The sequence below is a fragment of the Buteo buteo genome, chromosome 1 (genome assembly GCF_964188355.1).
Source record: "Buteo buteo chromosome 1, bButBut1.hap1.1, whole genome shotgun sequence".
NCBI classification, from domain to species: domain Eukaryota; kingdom Metazoa; phylum Chordata; class Aves; order Accipitriformes; family Accipitridae; genus Buteo; species Buteo buteo.
Genome location: NC_134171.1, coordinates 66,933,767 through 66,953,954, shown reverse-complemented (window position 1 = coordinate 66,953,954; position 20,188 = coordinate 66,933,767). Strand labels below are relative to the sequence as shown.

General features: G+C 47.1%; 1 protein-coding gene across 5 annotated transcripts in view; it reads right to left on the bottom strand.

Moving 5' to 3' along the window:
* Positions 1 to 6,711: 6,711 nt before the first annotated feature.
* MKS1 (MKS transition zone complex subunit 1) overlaps positions 6,712 to 20,188 on the bottom strand; it is a 47,364-nt gene continuing 33,887 nt past the window's right edge. Inside the window, exons 5-18 of one of the 5 annotated variants that reach the window (XM_075034657.1) lie at positions 19,746 to 19,843; positions 18,821 to 18,949; positions 18,395 to 18,499; positions 17,849 to 17,957; positions 16,800 to 16,856; positions 15,444 to 15,486; positions 14,427 to 14,489; positions 13,584 to 13,654; positions 12,670 to 12,739; positions 11,466 to 11,573; positions 10,776 to 10,909; positions 9,951 to 10,033; positions 9,771 to 9,868; positions 6,716 to 9,282 (exon numbers count right to left, since the gene is read on the bottom strand). In XM_075034657.1, the coding sequence (XP_074890758.1) occupies positions 9,176 to 9,282; positions 9,771 to 9,868; positions 9,951 to 10,033; positions 10,776 to 10,909; positions 11,466 to 11,573; positions 12,670 to 12,739; positions 13,584 to 13,654; positions 14,427 to 14,489; positions 15,444 to 15,486; positions 16,800 to 16,856; positions 17,849 to 17,957; positions 18,395 to 18,499; positions 18,821 to 18,949; positions 19,746 to 19,843 (1,275 nt within the window). In that variant the 3' untranslated portion in view covers positions 6,716 to 9,175. Of the gene's footprint in view, positions 9,283 to 9,770; positions 9,869 to 9,950; positions 10,034 to 10,775; positions 11,253 to 11,465; positions 11,574 to 12,669; positions 12,740 to 13,583; positions 13,655 to 14,426; positions 14,490 to 15,443; positions 15,487 to 16,799; positions 16,857 to 17,848; positions 17,958 to 18,394; positions 18,500 to 18,820; positions 18,950 to 19,745; positions 19,844 to 20,188 lie in introns of those variants that run through there. The other 4 variants (XM_075034678.1, XR_012651419.1, XR_012651421.1 and 1 more) reach the window with 4 other exon arrangements.

Below are 20,188 nucleotides of genomic sequence, written 5' to 3'. Positions count from 1 at the left end.
AGAGGCTGCAGGTTGAAAATTGAGCTGACCAATCGAGATGTGCCAGGTACACTAAAATGGTATGCATACCTAGAAGGGATAAACCAATTGCTCCCAATTGCTCCCACTAAAGGAGAGTCTGGTTAAGGTTTTCAAACTACAGCAACCTGTAAACCCTGATCCAACCTTGTTGTGTTGACTTTATAAACCTTCTCCAATTGAGGAGGGACCCGAATTCGTGGCAGGCTCAGATATGCAAGGAGTGTGGTTCACTGATGCATCTGCCCATCGAGTGGGATCAAAATGGCAATATAAAGCAGTGGCATTGGAGATTGGTACTGGGAAGAAAGTCAAAGAAGAGGGTGAAGGTAGTGCACAAGTAGGAGAACTACGGGCTTTATTACTGGCCATAGAGAATGGTGCTACCATCGTCTACACTGACTCTTACACAACCTTTAAGGGTGCTACAGAGTGGATATGTCAGTGGGAATCTAGTAAGTGGGAAGTAGGTCATGCGAAAGTGTGGAGGACAGAGGACTGGCAACGTCTCCTAGCAATAGGGAGATCCCGATCTTTAAAGGTGGGATGGGTGAAGGGACATGCTTGGGATAGAACCCCAGCTGCAAAATGGAATCAGCAGGTGGACCACCTGGCCCAAATCAGGATGGTCACCAGTGAGAGGGAAGATTGGGATAGACTAGCTGAATGGTACCATATCAAGTGAGGCCACTCAGGGAAAGCAGATCTGTATTACGAATGCCTACCTTGGGGTTGGCCAGTGTCTATGAAAACCTGTGAAGCAATTCGTACAGCTTGCCCACAATGCTGAATAAGGCTTAAGGCTAATCACCCAAATTGAGCCCTGGCCCAGCATATCAGACAAGGCAAGGCTCTTTGGAGCACGTGGCAGATTGATTACATTGGTCCTCTGAAACCATCCCATGGGAGGAAATACGTTTTGGTAAGAGAGCAGGTAGTATTACGATTGTCTATGGCGACGGCTGTTGGCACAGCTACTGGACACCAGACAGTCCAGGTTTTACGAGAATGGTTTGGTATTCTACCTATTCCCAAATGTATTCAAAGTAATAATGGGTCGCATTTTACAGCCACAGTGATGCAAGACTGGACGTGAGGAGAAGGCATCAGATGGGTGTTTCACACAACCATATTACCCCCAAGCTAATGGTATAGTTGAGCAAACCAATGGCTTGATCAAAAAACATGCTGATGTCCCAGTTATGGCGTGAGACACATGATTACCACAGGCAGTTTTTACTGTTAATGGGGAAATTAATTTAAAATGTTAAAATTTGGTTCATTTAAAACACTAATTTGGGCTCCTATATCAATTAAGAATTCTGAACTTATTTGTCTTGGACCCACAGGAATGTGTATATAAGGCTCTTTATCAGCAGATGGGGAATTACGGAAGTCCAAAAATTCAAGCATTTTGTCCTACAGTACCATTAAGGGGCAATGACTTTATACCAGAGGATCAGAGACGCCAGTTCCCACTGGGGACATATGTGGGCCAACCTGTCATGGTGAAACTGCCCTCCATTGGTATTATTCCTATGACCTTAGCAAAACCCAGAGGCTTGTATGCCTGGGAAGCCTTAGATAGGAGCAGAAAGACTCACTGCATCAGTGCCTGGTGGATAATCCTGGACATCTAACCCTGTGACCTGGTTTTAAGACCGAGGCCTAGTTTGTGCTTTCTTACAGGACAATGAAGAAATGAGCCATTCCAGTGCTTCTACTGGTAGTGACGATGGTGGCAGGTGTGGATGGTGAAGATCTGGATGACGATGTCGTGGCAAAAATGATGGATATCAATATATCGCGAGCCGTTGAGCTCACGTGGGAGCAATGTAACAATTATAGTTGGAGGTTCAAATTGGATGGGGGAGAAGGTTATACTCATGTTGTTTATAGTTGGTCACCAGGTGTGATAAATGTTAGTTTGGTATGGAACACCAGATGTGACTATATCCTCCAACTAACGCATGAGATCACGGGGTGGAGTTGGAATGGTACTATGCCATGCCCTGAAATTCCACGGGCATGACTGAGTATGGTACCCAAGGGAACACCGATAGAGCATTCTAGAACTGAGTTTACAACTATCAACTTTAGCCAATGTTACATCTGACAGTTTGGGACTCTTGAACAATCAGTTACAACATACCGATAAAATGACTGTCCAAAATTTAGCTGTATTGAATTTGATGCTACTGAAAGAGAAGGGTGTATGTGGAGTTTTGAACCTGTCAATGGACGACAGCTGTGTTCACTCCAGATGTGTCAATGTAGCTTCAAGATCAAATCAACAAAAGAAAGTGGCAAGAGACTCAGAGGCAGTTGCTTCTGCACCAGGGACTAATTGGCTGGGAAAGGTTTTGATATGTTCGGATTTTCTTTGATGGGGTGGATGACCAACCTTCTCCAATCTTTAATAATGCTTGTAGTTATGATTATTGTTATCTGTATTGCAATAAGTTGTGTCAAACGTGATAGTGAAGTCTGTATTAACAGTTAAGTATACTCCCTTAGGACCTGTTTGTGCACTGGATATTCCTGTGTCAGATATTCCACTTCAATTCTAGACCAGAATGGAATGATGAACTCCTTCAAATTCGTCAGACTGCGCTCCCTTTTAACTTTGGAGGCAAGAGGTGACCGTATCACCACTCCAGGAAAACCAGTCAAATCGTGACCGTGGTCACGGGGTGGCACGGATTATGTGGCAGTACACCCTCCCCCCCACCTTTTGGCCAATAGGGATTAAAATGACCATGGATCAGATTCGACAAGGGTATAAACAGGGGTCTGCCGGAGGACATGTGGGAATCAGTCCTCCTCAGAGCAGCGGGTCTGCAGTCGGGGACTCCCCCTCGGGTGGGGACACCACCCTAGGTAACTCCTCGAGGTTGAGAGCCCTCAGCTTTTAGGGGAGTGATACGTGCATTTTGAGTCATCGTTTTAAATCTTAAGAATTCTTAAGTTGGCTGTGTAGTACTAATTCCCCTTACATCATTGAGCCTGTGGTTTACAAATGTTACCGGAGTTCTAACTAACTTTTTACTGAAGAATAAATCTGAGCTTTAACACCTGTTGGATTTGATTGTGCATGCCTCCGTAACAGCAGGTAGAGGCACCGTCAGTGCTGCAGGGTGGGTCTGTGTGGTGGCACTCCCACCTGCCTAAACCCCGGATGGCCCAGACAGTCCTGTGGATGATCCCTGGAAATACAGAAAACTGCATTTTTAGTCTAAGAGAGGTAAAGGCCAGGAATGTGAAGAAGGGGAGAGAAGAAATACCACGCAGCCGTCTCGTCCCAGCACAGCGTGGTATGATTTCCGTAGCTGTACCTCAAGGCAGCGCCTGTGTCACCCAGTGGAGTTATGGTCAGTTCTTGCTGATGCTCAGGCTTAATGAAGGAAAGGCACTGCACCTCTGGCAGCACAGGAACCTGAAAACAAACTGTCCTTCTCTGAAAACCACTACCAAAAGCAGCGTGTCTCATCAGGGCTCTGGGCCTGTGGGATGCTGGGGTAGGGAAAGATGAGGGGGGGACAGCAGGAGCCCAGCAGAAGCAGCAGCAAGCTTGCAGCCAGCTGTTTGCAGCAGGGAAGCTGCAATTATGCAAAGCAACACTTAAGCCAGCGTGTGGTCTGTTAGAGGGAGCAGACATTTGCCAGGGAGCACCCAGAGCATATAAAGGATGAGAACCAGGAAAAGGATGTGTGTCTCCTGGGACAAGGGTGGCTCAGCAGGTATGTATGCCTTGGCTTTGCTTCAGCAAGAGCTGTGGTACAAAACTATGGAAGTGGCTGAAGTGGTGCTGCTGAGGAAGGGGTGGAAATAGAGGTGAGGTTTTGTACCTGGAAAACTACTTCAGAGCTAAATCAGAGCATGCCGGGTGCTGCTGACAGGCATCTTGACAGAAGTGTGCAGCAGAGGTAAAGGACAGCAGCTTTTTCACTGTATTGTTCGTTTGTGCACATGTACACGTGCCTATACACAACAAAATTCTGCTTTATGACCTTGGTTATCGGTGAAATGTGGCCGCATGCACCTCAAGATCCATTTTGTTCCTGTCAGCCGTTCCAACACCGCTGGTGGTGGCATGGAGCTGTAGATTTTGGGGCACTCGGGATCCCTATGGATGGGTTTCGGCATGGCACACACTGCCATGCCCCTGCCACATGCTGCTGGTGGTTTCTCACATCTCTCCGAGCCCGATGCCTCCAGGAACAACCTCCTACCCTCCCCAGGCATCTCTGCTCACCTGCCCCACACAGACATGGGCCCGGATCACTCTTGAGACAGGACTGGTGTCCTCCAGCATGCTGCTGCCCGCTGGCTTCTGTGGAGAGCTGGGACCATGTGGGTCAAGGGTTCCTGCAGGGGAAGGGACCAGCTTTCCTCCCAGAGGATTCGAAGCCCCTGCTCCCATCACATACACATATTAGCTCGAAAACCAGCTCCTCGCACAGTAAGAAGTGGAACAGGCATCTGGGTCTGTCTTTGGGCCACCACCACCTAGGTGCCTTTCAAGGGCTCCGATATCAAGGGACAACCGTGGGCACCTCAGCTGGGAGTGCAGAAGCAGGGTCTCACTGCACGGAGAGGTCTCGCTGGCGGAGCTTAAGTGTTGGGCACAGCTGTATGGGTTACCTGGACCCAGCCAGCCGTTGTAGCGTTTCTCATGTTTCTGCTGCACGCACTTACTGCAGCTTGTTAGGGCAAGGGCTCACTTCACCCACACTCCCACGCGGAAGGCACAGAAGACCTCGTTGCTGCAAAGTGCTCTAATGCCAAGGATGGTCTCACCCACGGAGGGACGTACAAAGCCACCATAATACAGCCAGGAAAAGCCCATGTCTGGTGTCCTCCCACATCGTGGCAGCTCAGCTCTCCACTGCCCACCATGAGGTTTCACCTCCCTGCCTCTGCCTCCACCTCCCCAAACACCTCTTTGTCTCCTGCTGAGGGAAGAGGCTGTTCCTTGGATGGCTCCATGTGCCCCGTGCTCTGCATGCTCACCCTTCCCCAAGGCAGGTGAGAAGGATGAGGCCTTCCAGACCCAGCTCTCCATTCTCACCTCTCACCAGAGCCAGGACACCACGCTCTGGCTGTCCCAGCTGTGACTGCGGATGGGTCTGACCATGCTTTTCTCTATTGTCACACTGGAGCATCCTTTCCCCTGGTAGAGCTAATGCTCTTTTTGACTGATCCAATGAAGTGTGATTTTGCTCAGGTCAGTTGTACTCTGCCTTGCACCAAAATACTGACATGAGCTTTCCAGAACACAGGCTGCACCTTGAGTAGACAATAAGCATAATAAAAAGGCAGCTGGGGGTGAAAAGCAAAGCAACTCACTCTTTCACTTCACTGCCAGGAGAGGGCCTGCAGGGAGCTTTCCTCTGACACTCCAACCCAGCGGCTAAACTTAAAATATATTGAGCCAACAAGCAGCCTCTGGTAGTTGTTTAATAATGACCACTTAAACCCTACAGTGCAGATAAAACACACCTCTTCCTCCCCACGCACCATGCAGTGGCAAGACAAATCTCTGTAGGACATGTGCCTGCTGCAGCTCCTTCTCCTCCAGAGCTTGCAGCTCTGCTTCGCGTGCAGCCCAACGTCCTTCCCAAACACACCTCCCGGCTGCACAACCTCTGGCTGCCGGGACGGCAGCGTGGAAGACAGGCAGCACAGCCCACCCTCCCAGGCCAGAATGTCCCCTGCAGTCACATCAGGAGAATAACGCTGTGTCCCCAGTTCGTCACAAGCACTGGGATGGGACCAAGCCAAAGAGGTGTTTGAGGTTTGCTGGCAAGGCTCTAGTTTGAAGTTACCACAGCCCAAATCTTCCCCAGTTGAGAGCGAAACCCATTCCTGGGGTCTGACTTCTTTGGTGGAAAGCTGCTCCCCCAGTGACGTGAATGACTCATTTCTAGGTCTTCTTTTTCTGATACATTTACACTGGAATTTCTAATGGCTGCTGATTTGTGTCATGCCCTGTGCCCACAGCCTTTTCGTCCACCAAGCCAACATTTCTGCAATTACCCTTTGTTTGCACAGTTTATTTAATGAGATGCCTGGAAGGCCCCTAGGGACTTTCAGCTGGTTCCTGCCCCCATGCAGACCACATCACTGGTAAGGCTGCAGGATTCCAGCCCGTTCAGCTGGAAGTTCAGCTGGCACTCAAAAAAACATCACAAGCTCCAGTCTGCCCCAACAGAGCTCAAGAGAACCCAGCTACGTTGCTGCAGCTGATGTAGCCAGAGCTGGGGGGCTGCTGGCCATGCCCCAGGGACAGCACCAACCTCTGACTCTCACTGCTAGACCTGCTCTGGTCCCCCCGAGAGTCTGAAGCACTGCCTAGCCTGCACCTGCTGCAGGCTCCTCCTGCCCTCCAGCCTCCCTCCATCTTCAGTTCATGGCATCGCCCAGTCTGCCAGGCTCCCCTGTCCTATTAACTAGTGCCCTCCCATCCCAAGCTCTTTTGCACCCGCAACTGCCCCTTCCTCTCCCTTCTCCTGTTGAGCTTCAATGCAAAGGCACCCCTCTGGTGCAAAGTGTAGGGACACTTTTGCACAGGGGAAATCCTCACAACTCCCAGGACATCACTGGCCTCCCCTTCTGCCAGTCCCCATGGGCCACCTCCTATTTCATCTGTGCATACCTGGTCGATGCATAACCCCCATTCCAGCTGGCCAGGCTCCTCAGCAAGTTCAGAGCACAAGCCCTGCACCAAATGCCAGTTTTTATTAAAAGATCAGTGACATTTTCATACATGTACATGTATATGGAAATTTGCTAGTTTCATTTATAAAAGGGCATATTCAAAGAACATTTGCTGAAGGCTTTCGCCAAAACACCTTTTACGATCACCATTTTGTTCTGTCAGGCCAAGGAGGCTGCAAGTATGAAGGCGAAAAACTGCTAACAATATCTTACTTTGGAAGAATTACTTCTTTGGTTATGATAATTTTTTATTTTCAAATTTTGCTCTCTGTAAGAGTTTCTGTAAGATTTTACACTATTCAGAGGTTTAACTAGCAAAACTAGTATCATTATGTAAACCTTACTGTGCCTCTGTGTCATCTCAACACTCAATACACCAAATCCTGCCATAAAAATGTGCTAAGCAATGAGCATGAGTTGGGAACCTGATCTTATAATCAGAAGAGTCCACTCTCTAACAGGATCTGCCTTTGGCATCATCTCAATCAGAAAGGTGTTTTGTTACTTTATTGATAAAAAGAATATTCTCTTGATCTTGTAACTCAATCCTGAAAAGGGTTTCAGAGACATGCAATTCAGCTATTAGTGATAAGCACAACAGAAACACCCAGAAGGAAATTAAGTATTGCTTAGATAGCATGCAATAAACATACAGGGCCATGACATGAATTATGATAAAAAAAAAGAGATAGCAAGTGCTACATACTCAGTGAATGCTTTTCATCCTGGGCACTGAGTGGGTCAATCCCTGGTGAAACGTGACTAGATTACTAAAGACCATGATAGTGCACACACCTGAAATCTGGTCCTCCAGAACTGGGCCTGTGCCTTCACAGCCATCACATCAAAAGCCTAAGTGGAGAACTGACTCATGCACAAGACACAACATCCAGCTCGAGGCCAAGGACACTGTGCTCTGCTTAACAGGCCATGCTATCTAATACACACTCTTCCATCAAAAAGGAGGGGTAGCAGGGGAGGAAGGTGAGCAAAAATCCTTTTACAATTGAAACTGCCAGACACATTCAAGCTGTCAAACAGATCTAGGAATTACAACAAAGGTGAAGGAGGAACAAAGCTAGGAGTTTGGTTTTCCCAGTGAAGGCTGGGACAGGATCAAAATGGCAAGAAGGGAGTGAGGAAGACAACGGAGCAGCAGGGAAGAGGTGGATGTTGTAACAATCACACACATTGCTGCAGCCATGAGTCTCATGCTCCCTGTGAAGGAGGAACGTGCAGAGCAAAAGGAGGAAGGCCAATTCCTATTTCATATTCTGCGTGTGAATTCTAACTTTACAGACACATTCAGACCTGCATGATCTCAGCCCGAGACTTTTCTTCCTATCCCTTGTGTTAGGAGCAGAGGAGAACATATGGAAATATGACTCGTGCACAAATCAACACAGTAGCACTGTCAGTCTGCAGGTAGCCTCGCTTCTGTGAACTTGAGGCAGGAACAAAAACAGGAAAGAAAAAAAAAGTCTGAGAAAAGAACAGAAGAAACTGGGTAAAAACCAGGTACACACATGCTTCCCCAGGAAGCAATGCAGTATACTGCAATCAGAGATGGAACAATGAACCGTAGCTCAAAGGAACAGCTTGAACAGTTCAAAGTTCGGCTGATGTGCAAATGTTATAATCTGCTCTCGTTGTCTGCAAATTGTCCAGCTCCAGCCAAAGTTCTGCTATGAACTAAGGGGAATGTGTGTTTTCAGTTGTATTCTTGAACAAAGAATCCTCCTGCTCATCACTGCAGAGCCAGAAATGTTATGAGCACACACAAGGCAATACAGAATGTAACCCTTTTCTCCAGTTCTCAATCTGTCAAACGTCACTCCTTTGCTTTGCTTTCGTATATTACATGTAGCAGAGAGCTTTCTCTCTAGGAATGAATCAATCTTAAGGCACAGGTGGAACAGATTCATTTTAGTATTGACTGACCCATAGCTACAAATGCTGACAATGATTATCAGCACTTCTCGAGAAGTTATCTACTCATTTCATTAAATCTCAAACAGCATTCATGCCTTGACCTTCAACATCACCCTTTTCTTTAGGAAGAAAACTAAATCTACCAAGTTATGTAGACTTGAATTTTTTCTAATCATTTACTATTCAATTCCTGAAAAGGTGTTAAAGGGTTCACAGGTCCCATGTCAGTATTTTAGTCTGCTCAGCAAAAACGTGGATAATTGGCTGTGTTGTTAGGGCCTGGTAACAAAATACCTTGAAGAAATGGTGCTCCTTCCACAGGTTCCTGTGGAAATGCAAAGATTCTGGGTCTGGATGTGTTACAGACTCCTTCCCCCACCCAAGGAAAATGACAAAGGAAAGGCTTCGAAAGCTTCCAGGCACCAGCACTGTGACTCCTACTGAACAACGGCAGCTCGTGTCAGAGAGAAGATGCTAAATGCTCCCAGGCAGTGGAGGTGGTCAGTCATGGCTCCTGCGACTGGTGCACAGTGGAGGCAGAGGTGCTGATGAGGTCCTGAGGAAGGCTCTCGCGTGCTTCCTGCATCCGGCGCCGTGCCCTCTGGAAAGCCTCTACAACACAGCAGATGACAGAATGCATCAGACAGCCTCAGGGAAGGGATGAGTCTGTCCACTGAACATCAGCTCTCCTGGAGCAGGAGTCTCACTTCCTATTACTAAGTTCCACCAACAAAGCACTTGGTCCTTGCTGCTCTCTTCACTTATTTCTAGCACTGTCTTTGCTCTGTGCATAATGGAATCAGACACAGAGCCTGTGCATCAGTGCTACAAGCTATGCTCAGTGCCAGGCGAGACTGGGCAGCCCAGCCTAGGCTTTGCCCTCACAGCACGGTTATCGCTCCTGCCTGCTGAGGGCTGATGCCTCCTGAAGTTTCCAGCTCAGGTCTGAACATTTAACCTCTGCTATGGACTCAGAGAGCTCATGGGGGGACAATTATCCCCATGGTAATGGATTCTCTTGAAATATCCTGTCCACTCTGTAAAAAGGGGGCAAAAGTGAGCCAAAGGCTCGCCAAGGAGAATGACACTGAAAGCCCTACCCAAAACGTTGTAGACAGAGCTCTGCTGGCTGAAGCCTCCAAGCCGGTCCAGTACACTCTGCACGCGCTGCCTCAGAGCACTGGTTTCCAGAAAGGCTCTGCACAGAAGTACAATAGGAGGTCAGGCCTACTAAAGCACAGCACACAAGATGGAGCTCGTACTCACTTTGCTGCACTTACTTAGACTGCTGCAGGCAGTAAAGCCGGAACGTGACACTCCCTGTTGTCTCTGTGCGAAAACCAAAGCGGCTCAGACGCTCTCCCTGCAAAGATGGTACAAATTAGAGTAACCACAGCCTGCAACCGGCTGCAGCAAGCTGACCCTAGCAAAAATGAGCATGCCCCACCAAGAGCATGCACTCCTGTGAGGACAGTCTCTACCTTTCCCGCTGCACATAGAAAGCGAGATCAGAAAGAAGGGCAGATGGTTCCAGGCTGTGCTGAGGGCAGGAGTAAACACTAGCAAGCTGATAGTGCAGCGCTGGAGGAAGGTTTCAACAACTGCACCATTCCCACAAAAAGCTGCTACTACGATCAACTTGCTCGTTACACCAGCAAGCACCTCTGCAGCTTTCTTAAGAACATAGAATTTCTGCCTGCCTTATACCTATCAGCTTCTGGCTTCAGGAAACTGTTCCAGCCACAGTACAGCCCAGATTCCTTACAAAAACACAGGAAGAAGTCTATAGCTGGTAACAAATGCTGACCTGACAGACACTTCCTGGACAGGGCCAGCACAGGCAACGGTAAGTCAAGGCTTTGGTCCGCATTCACCCACTTCTCTAAGTTGCACACACCTCAGAAGGCAGAGGGCTCTGCCTCAGCGTTTGCCCATTCCTCTGTTCATGATCACAAGTCTCACAAAGGAGACATTTCTTTAGTCAGAGGGACAGGACCACCAGCTCATCCTTGTTCAAATCTGGTCCAGGCTGTCCACAGACACCTGAAGCCAAGAGCATAATCTACCATTTCCCAGCAAGAGCAATGCCCTGCAGCTAAGCCCACCTTGAAGGTTGATGGTATCCTGACGTAGGTTATGTCCTCCAGCTCAGGAGATCCACCAATGAAAAATCTCCTCAGCTCAGCAACTGTCCCCAGCTCCACAGGGCGCCAGGTAGGGATGGTGAGCATGTGGAGACCTGACCCAGGATAATAGGACAGTTTAGCAGCTATGACCAACAATCTATTCAGAGTCACAGAGGACAGCATAGTAGATGGATACCTGCTGACCCAAACCACAGTAGAATGGAAATGGAAACTCTGCATGGTATCTCTGTAACATTTTCCCAATGAGTCAGCCCCATACAGTCACACAGCCAGCGTTGAAAGTACCCATGAGGAGCATCTCCTTACTACATATGGGTGTCAGAATAGTTGTGACCCTCAGATTCCACGTGGGACAGACAGGGCTACAGCTACTGTAAAGATGGATATACAGCATCATCCCAGAGCTTTATCACGTGAGATCTTGTGACGGAACCACTGAAGGAGCAAGGAGAGCAACACATGATGCGTCTCAACAAGGCAGAATGGTACAGGATGCATCAAATCCTTCTTTGCTGCCCCACAGACAGCTAACTATCCCCTCCAGCATGCAAAGGCAAAGCCTCCCCATGACCAGCTGAATCCATTCCCAAGAGAATCACTCAACTCATTCTCCCAGACAATTAATATAACAGCCCAAGTATGTTTTACCTGGAGATGCTGGCAGCACCAAGGAACCATATCCTTCAACGCGATACCTCTGCCAGAAATCCAGGGAGAGGACCTCAAAGTAGAGAACAGGCCACTGAGGGAGACTGTCTGCAAGGAAGGGCAGCAGATCACAGCTTTGTGAGGGAGACTATCACAGAGAAAAAAAAAAAAGCTAAACACCCAACTCCACTAGTAGGAAGTCCTTTCTGTATTTCTTCTACAATGACTAACCTAGATGTATGGGTGATTATTTTCCCTTGTAAAAGCTGAACCCTCAGATTTGAGAATTATTGAAAAGATGTTAAACATTCGGGAAAATGTTTTGAGAGCAAGTCCAAACTGGTTCCTCAATTATCTTTGAGCAGACAAGACAATCTTTTGTGAATGATCTGCTGCCAAACAGGGGAACCTTTTTATCTGTGACCTTTCCCACCATTACTGGAGGATTATTAACTTGGATTCTCCTACAGGTCTCCAAGCATTTCTTTTTTCCACGGTGAAACAAACTCATTGTGTTTATTCTAGGCTGAAAATCCATTAGTATTGGTCGAATACTCAAATCCAATGCATACATTGGATTCAAGTGGCAAGGCATGCTGCAAAGCTGTCCCTAGCAATTGCAATCCAAAGAGCAATGGGGTCGGTGAGGAAGCAGCAGTAGCATAGTAAAGCAGCAGGAACAGGCAGCAGAGAAGCCCAGCTTGAAACAGAGCTGGAAGTTTCAAAGTGACATTAACTATAAAAAGAGTACACAGGTCACTGAGTGTGTCTACAAACGTAAGACTCAGCAGAGAGTTTTAGCTGTGTACAAAAAAAGCTGCCTGTTTCTTTTGCTGCAGTGTCCCAGGGCTCTACGCAGTACACCACGCATGGCAACACAGACCAGCATGCCAGGCATTTTGAGACAGACAAGCTAAGATCCAAGCAGTTTTGCAATTGGATAAAGCTGGCTACAGCCTGGAAGCAGGGCAACATCAATGATTCCATACAAATGCTATTGCACTGCTGGGCAGGGCAAATACAGTATGTGCCCAGAGGTTGTGTGGTGACAGGGTGAACATTTGCTGAATGAGCAACTTTTCCCTTTGTTTAGATCTGTCTTTTCATATTGGTGAGGGACCAACAACATGCCAGACAGCATGATGCCTACACTGCAATCAAAAGATTTCAGTTTTTCACGTTTCAGAAGAACAAGGGAACACACCTTCCAATTCGTCTCCTTGGGTGAAAAACATTTCCAAAGTGAAGGGGTAGCAGAAGTATGCCACGTTATCCTAGAAAAGGAACAGGACAGAGATCAGATTCCTGGACAAGAGAATTCACCACTAGCATTGCAGGGGGCACAGAGAGCAGGGAGAAAAGAACTAATGGTGGAAAACAGGTAATGATGCCCAAACAAGATCAATTACACCACACTAACAAACACCTGACTGCATGATGGACCTGCATACACTCCCAAGTGCCATGTTGATGGAACAGGCTGTTAAAAAGAATGAAAAAGGGGAAAGAGTAACACACCTCAAATGACAATTCAGCCAGTTGTGTAACTACTACACCACCACAGTCTTTACAGGAGTCAAGCAAAATACCTCAAACAATGGTATTACTGCAATGTTTTACGATAATTATTTTTGTAATATGCAAAATATCTCACACAAAAGACATTAAAAAGTTGATAAAATTTGGATTTTGTAAGAGAGGAGTTGGAGACAGCAATGGAACCAACCTCCCGATAGGAGGGGTTCATTTTGAGAAATCAATTTAGAGACTGTGTGCATTCCTGTCCCAGGCAAGTGAGAACAATGCTTCATTAACTCTGAGCATTTGAGAACACAAAAATCAAAGCCCCAAAGGCAATCAATCAGCCAGAAGGAAGAAAAAAGTGAGGTTCCAGAAACTGCTTTGAAGCAGTTTTGGTTTGCCTAGTTTTATTTGGACACAGTGGCACCCTGAAAAATGGCAAGTATAACTAGAATGAGGAGAATCCTAAACAGGCTCTGCCCTTGAAAGGAGCTCTCAAGTCAGGACCTTTGCTGAATATATCTGTAGCTTGTTACACATGTTCCATTTCAGAGAATGCCTGTTCAAACTGCTCTGCAGGTCTGAAAGCATCCTTACCCAGCCCACTGTCTTGGTGGCACAGGTCTGTGTCACTCCTGATAGCTGCTGGAATGCAGGGCTTGACCACTCTGGGAGAAAAGGACAACATGAGCACAGTGGTGAATGCTTTGGGTAAGAGGGAGGACTCACAAACCAGAGCAGCTCAGAGTCAGTCCCAGATGACTGGGATGACAGATAACATCACCCACACTGAATTTCCCTAGGTGTGTCCCACCGTGACTTGTTCCAGGCAATGGCTGCTCCTCAGAATGCCCTGAACTGTTGATGAAAAGCAGCAACTCCATCTTAAAAGTAGAACCTTATCTAAATGTACTGAGTAGCACAAGTGGTACCTCTTCGGACAAACATCAGGATATAATCAGAGGGGAGCCAGAGCCATAGCTTCAGGGGAATTAAACATGCAGCAGGATGTGCATGTTAGTGTTGGGAACCTTATTTATTGGTCAAAATTTAAAATGCTAGTGTCAGCACAAAACATGAGAACATGATGGTGAGCACTGAAATCAGACAGGGTCATTGCTGAGATGGAGAACACAGGAAGGGTATTCTCCACAGTATAAGGAAAGAACTTTGGGTAGACTGCTGGACATCATCACCACTGGTTGAGAAGTCAATGGACCTCTCCCAGCCTGATTTGGAAGAGACGAGAGGGGAAGATACTACTTTCTCCCAGATATGAGATTAGTTCAAGCAACTGAGTTCTACAATTTTAGCTCTGAAGACCTCTGACTAGATCCCAGCGCCGACATTAACTTTTACTGACTTTCAGCAAAGCTGATCTGACGGACCATGCTTCATTCCTTAAACTGCTGTGATATGGCTGGAAACGCGAACACTTACGGTTAGGTAGCTCCAGGAAGAAATGGACATAGAGGTTGTCATACTCATAGCCTTGAGCTGAAACTGAGAAGAAGAGATAATGAACTTCAGCTGCTCACTTCCACACAAACTCCTCCAGTACCCACTGTAGACTTTTGGAAGAGCCAGCACCAGTAACCTCATGGACAACCAGTTACTGCTGGAAGCTGGGAAAGCCAGGATCTTCAAAGTAACAGAATATGACCCTCAGAGAAGATTCCTTCTCTAGACTAGCCCTGTTATCATATCACTAACCAGATTAGGGAGGTCACACATTTAATTTCTTTCTTTGCTATAATCTCTATTAACTTCCCAATCTGCTCTCCTTTTTTCAGATCTCTATGTCTTCCTGGAACAGCTGCAGTATTTGTAACCTCCAATCTGTAAATGCCACTCAAGGGGTTAGTCCACTGTCCTGGTTTCAGCTGGGATAGTTAATTTTCTTCCTAGTAGCTGGTACAGTGCTATGTTTTTGAGTTTGGTATGAGAAGAATGTTGATAACACACTGATGTTTTCAGTTGTTGCTAAGTCTTACGAGGAGCGGCTGAGGGAACTGGGGCTGTTTAGTCTAGAAAAGAGGAGGCTGAGGGGAGACCCTATCACTCTCTAGAACTACCTGAAAGGGGGTTGTAGTGAAGCGGGCGTTGGTCTCTTCTGTCAGGTGGCTGGAGATAGGGCAAGAGGAAATGGCCTCAAGTTGAGGCAAGGAAGATTTAGGTTAGATATTAGGAAAATTTTTTTTACTGAGAGGGTTGTCAAACATTGGAATGGACTGCCCAGGGAAGTGGTTGAGTCACCATCCCTGGAGATATTCAAAAAGCAAGTGGACAGGGTACTTCAGGACCTAGTTTAGTGGGCATGGTTAATGGTTGGACTCAATGATCTTGAAGGTCTTTTCCAACCTAAATGATCCTATGATTCTATGACCCTTCATAGCCTCAGCCATCCCAGCAGAACCAGATTTGCCCCTATAGTCACTGTTTACAATGAGGACTCACCTATTTCTCCATTCACAAAAAGCCGCAGTGTACCAGGAAGAGTCTGTAAGAACAAGCAGATAAACAAGATAAAGAGCTCAATGACCACTGGTGGAACCTCATACATCCCCTCCCAACAAGGCCTCACATGGATACTTCAGAGATGTTTGTACATGAATGACTCACTCTGCTGGCCATGTAGGAGTCATGACTTCTCATATCACTTTCCAGAAGTGAACAGTGACTCTGGAGACAGGCTCTCTAGAGAAACCAAATTCCTAGACCACAGAGGTTTACTATTCTGTAACACAGTCTCTTACAGACTTCAAGATGGTTATAAAATGTAGTGAGAAGTCACTTGCAGAAATCATAGTCCTGTTTCTTCTGTAGTGTTCCTGCACTTGTCTGAGGTGGGGGAAGCAGGGGGAAGCATAGGATGAGCTGAGACACTCTATCCAAGTACTTCCTTTCTTCTTAAAATATTCTAGTCAAAGGCCTTCAGACAATTCATGCAGTCTCACAGAGACTGCAGCATTCAGCACACTCTGCTGCTGGTCCAACAGATGCAGGATGGATCTCTGCAGGTCCCATATCCATTGCAACCTGTCCCTTTTGAAACCAATTTTCCGTTGGAAGCCACAAGGTAAAAGTTGCCAACACCCAGAATGAAACAGTCTTTGGAGACTGTGGTACAAATGGCAGTCGTGCTAAACAGGTCAACAGTCTCCAAAGGCAGCAGGGCTCTAGGTCCCTGCCGAGTGCCGTGGGTACTTACTGTAAAGGGAACTAGGCCTTAAGCCTCATTGTTTCTAAGACTATTCATATCAGACATATAACTAATGATTACAGATTACTTTAGATGTGATTAATAGAATGCAGGTGCTTATAAAACAATATGCATAAGCATCATTTGTCCTATGTGTAGCCCCCACCATAGCTGGCTAAAAACCCAGTCAAGCTGAATCAACAGAAGAAGGATCATACATCTTAGACCTAAAACATGGGAGTAAGTGATTAACTTTAGAACAAGATAAATTAATAGAATAGCCTAAGTGATTTTCAGAAATTCAAAGGTGATCTTTGATGTGTAAGAAGATAAGTGACTGTGGTGACCCAAGACCTTCTGCCTACGACCACTAACTTCAGAATAACCAGGACACAAGAATTGATGAGATAAATTGATGAATGACAATGACATGGGAACCGAGATCAGCTGGAGAATTACAAAGATTTTGGACTGGGATAATGGGTGGTAAAAGGTATATAAGACTGAGAAATTTTTGGAAGTTTGCCATTTACTGTGGTGGTGGCCCAACTCTGAGTTGTTAATAAAGCAAACCTAGAGAAATCCATGGCTGAAAATCCTTTAACACTCACCGTTTCAAATTCGGAGCCTACGAGACCGCTGAGGTATTCCTTGTGCCGACTGTACAGCTGGAAACACAGAACAAGCAGATTAGAAAAAGTGTATTTTTGATTATGTCTTTACTTATGGCGAAAATTGAAATGGGCATAACTTAAAACCAGTTTAAATTGTTGACAGGCTTAGCATACCAGTTTTTTTTAATTGTTATAGCAGATATAGAGAATTGTATTGGGTTTGCGTGGCAAGGTTTTGGTAGTGGTGGGGCTACAGGGGTGGCTTCTGTGAGAAGCTGCTGGAAGCTTCCCCTATGTCCGACAGAGCCAATGCCAGCCGGCTCCAAGATGGACCCACTACTGGCCAAGGCTAAGCCCATCAGTGATGGTGGTAGTGCCTCTGGGGTAACATATTTAAGAAGGGGATAAAGTTGATGCACTACAGCAATTGCAGCTGGAAAGAGGAGTAAGAATATGTGAGAGAAACAACTCTGCAGACACCAAGGTCAGTGAAGGAGGAGGGGGAGGAGGTGCTCCAGGCACCAGAGCAGAGATTCCCCTGCAGACCGTGGTAAAGACCATGGTGAGGCAGGCTGTCCCCCTGCAGCCCATGGAGGTCCACGGTGGAGCAGATATCCACCTTCGGCTGGGGAGGACCCCACGCCAGAGCAGGTGGATGCCCAAAGGAGGCTGTGACCCCATGGGAAGCCTGCGCTGGAGCAGGCTCCTGGCAGGACCTGTGGACCCATGGAGAGAGGAGCCCACGCTGGAGCAGGTTTTCTGGCAGGACTTGTGACCCCATGGGGGACCCATGCTGGAGCAGTCTGTGCCTGAAGGACTGCAACCCATGGAAGGGACCCACTCTGGAGCAGTTCGTGAAGAATGGCAGCCCGCGGAAAGGACTCATGGAGAAGTTTGTGAAGGACTGTCTCCTGTGGGAGGGACCCCACACATTTTGTCAACTTTAGGTGTCTACAGCACTAACAATTACATCTACATGAGGGTCTGAGCTCCCTCTGTCAAATCAGGAGAACTAGTCAATATGATCAGTGGAGGCCAGTCCTTACATCTCTGAACACGTGCTGCTCGCGTTCCTCCTCCTCTGGCTGCACTTGGAGAGACGCATTCTCAATGGTGTATTTCCACACCTCTCGCTTCTCTCCATCCAGCTCGATCCTGCAGAGCCCCAAAACACATGGGCAAAACTCCCCCATTATGCAGAGAATAGGCACAGGCAGCAAGAGCATCAACTGTGCCATCCTGACACAGCAGTCCCCCCTCCACCAGGCCTGTGCAGTAACACAGGGGCGCTAACAGCCCTCTCCTCGCTCCCAAGTGCCTGCCGGCATCAAGGACTCAAAAAGGAAGACTTGCTTGTGTCCAGCATATGCATAACCTGTAGCCCTAGGGACTGGCACCAAAGCCCCACACATCACACACAGAGTGACACCACACACAAGTACATGATAATCTTGTCTTAGGAATCTCTGGAATAAAACTAAAAAATATCCCTCGATTTAAGTGCTGATCTACTGCCTGAAGGGTGACCAGGAAACAGCCATTTCAGCACTCTGTATCAGCCCCACAACAGGTATCAGCCCTGTCCCACTCACCGGTAGGCTCCTTTGGTGCCAGTAAAGTCAGGCTTCACTGTGATCACCCCATTGCCATCCACCTTGATTGTGCAAAGAACATGTTCATACTCCCTGTGACCAAGCCTAATGGAAGACATCAAGAAGCACAGTCTAAATAGACAACACGGACACTCTTGCTCTGGAACAGCAGAGCTGGTAAAGGCACATGGGGGTACAGAAGGGAACAAATACACCCATACTTTCCTACATTAGTTTAAGAAGCCTTTTGGAGGGATACACTCAGTTACCTCCCAACGGAGGAAAGAGGCAGAAAGAAACGCAGCCCAAGCTAGTGAGCTCTTGGAATTCTCCCCCCTTAACTAATGAAAGAAACAGGAGATTTGAGTAAGGAGAGAAGATGGGTTTCCTTCTAGGAAATAAAGATTACTTCAAGATTTTACTTACTTCCCATAAGGTCCCAAGTCCCCCATGATGTACATAGTCTGGACAGGAGTGTTAATCACATGATTGTTCTTTATAAATTCTTCTGAGGGTTCCCAGGTGATGATTTTTGACTTCAGAGAACTTGCTTCGCTGTCAACAATAGAGCAGCACAAGTCACAGCTCACCTCAGTAGCCCAGCACAGGCAGAACTGAACCCCCATGTCCTGGTTTCAGCTGGGATAGAGTTAATTTCTGTCTAGTAGGTGGCATTGTGTTATGATTTGGGTTCAGTATGAGAAGAATGTTGATAACACACTGATGTTTTCAGTTGTTGCTAAGTAACGTTTAGTCTAAAGTCAAGGATTTTTCAGCTTCTCATGCTCAGCCAACAAGGCTGGAGGGGCACAAGAAGTTGGGAGGGGACACAGCCAGGACACCTGACCCAAAGTGGCCAACGGGGTATTCCATACCATAGGATGTCACATCTAGTATAGGAATTGGGGTGAGTGGGGGTGGGGCGATTGCTGCTCGGGGACTAACTGGGTGTCGGTCGGTGGGTTGTGAGCAATTGCATTGTGCATCACTTGTATATTCCAATCCTTTTATTACTACTGTTGTCATTTTATTAGTGTTGCCATTATCATTATTAGTTTCTTCTTTTCTGTTCTATTAAACCATTCTTATCTCAACTCATGAGTTTTACTTTTTTTTTCCAATTCTCTCCCCCATCCCACTGGGTGGGGGGGAAGTGAGCAAGCAGCTGTGTGGTGCTTAGTTGCTGGCTGGGGTTAAACCATGACACCCCTACAATGAGGAGTCAAACTGCCAGATTCCAAGTGCAACACAGCTCAAGCCACCAACTTCCACATACCAGGCTGCTCCGCAGCTGGGGCACCAGCACCAGGAAACCTGCACTAGCAAGCTCCGAGCCTCAATTGGCACTCACACTGGCCTATGGTCTTGTCTTCTCCTTCTCACATTGGCCATCCTCTCTGCCAGATACGATGGTACCTCATGATCTGAGTCAGTTACCTTCTGACAGTGCTGGAAGAGAGAAACAGACAGGAACTACCTTAATGATAACAGGACATTTTTCCCAAACACAGCTCCACTCTTGGAGAAGAACAGGTATGTATGCACCCACATGAAAGAACAAACTGCTAAAAGACTGCAGAACTTATTCACTGTTCTTGTGGCAAAGTACAGCGGAACTCCACCCAGCAAGTTACCTACAGAGCAATGCTAAAAAGCCAAGTGCCTCCAAGCTGCCCCTGGCCATCATTCTGAAATAAGATCTCATCCCAGGTCTGGGGCACCAGGTGAAGCTGCTTTGCAGAAGCAGTGCGTCCTCCTGCATACAGGATACCTGGCTTGCGTCTGCATTGCCAA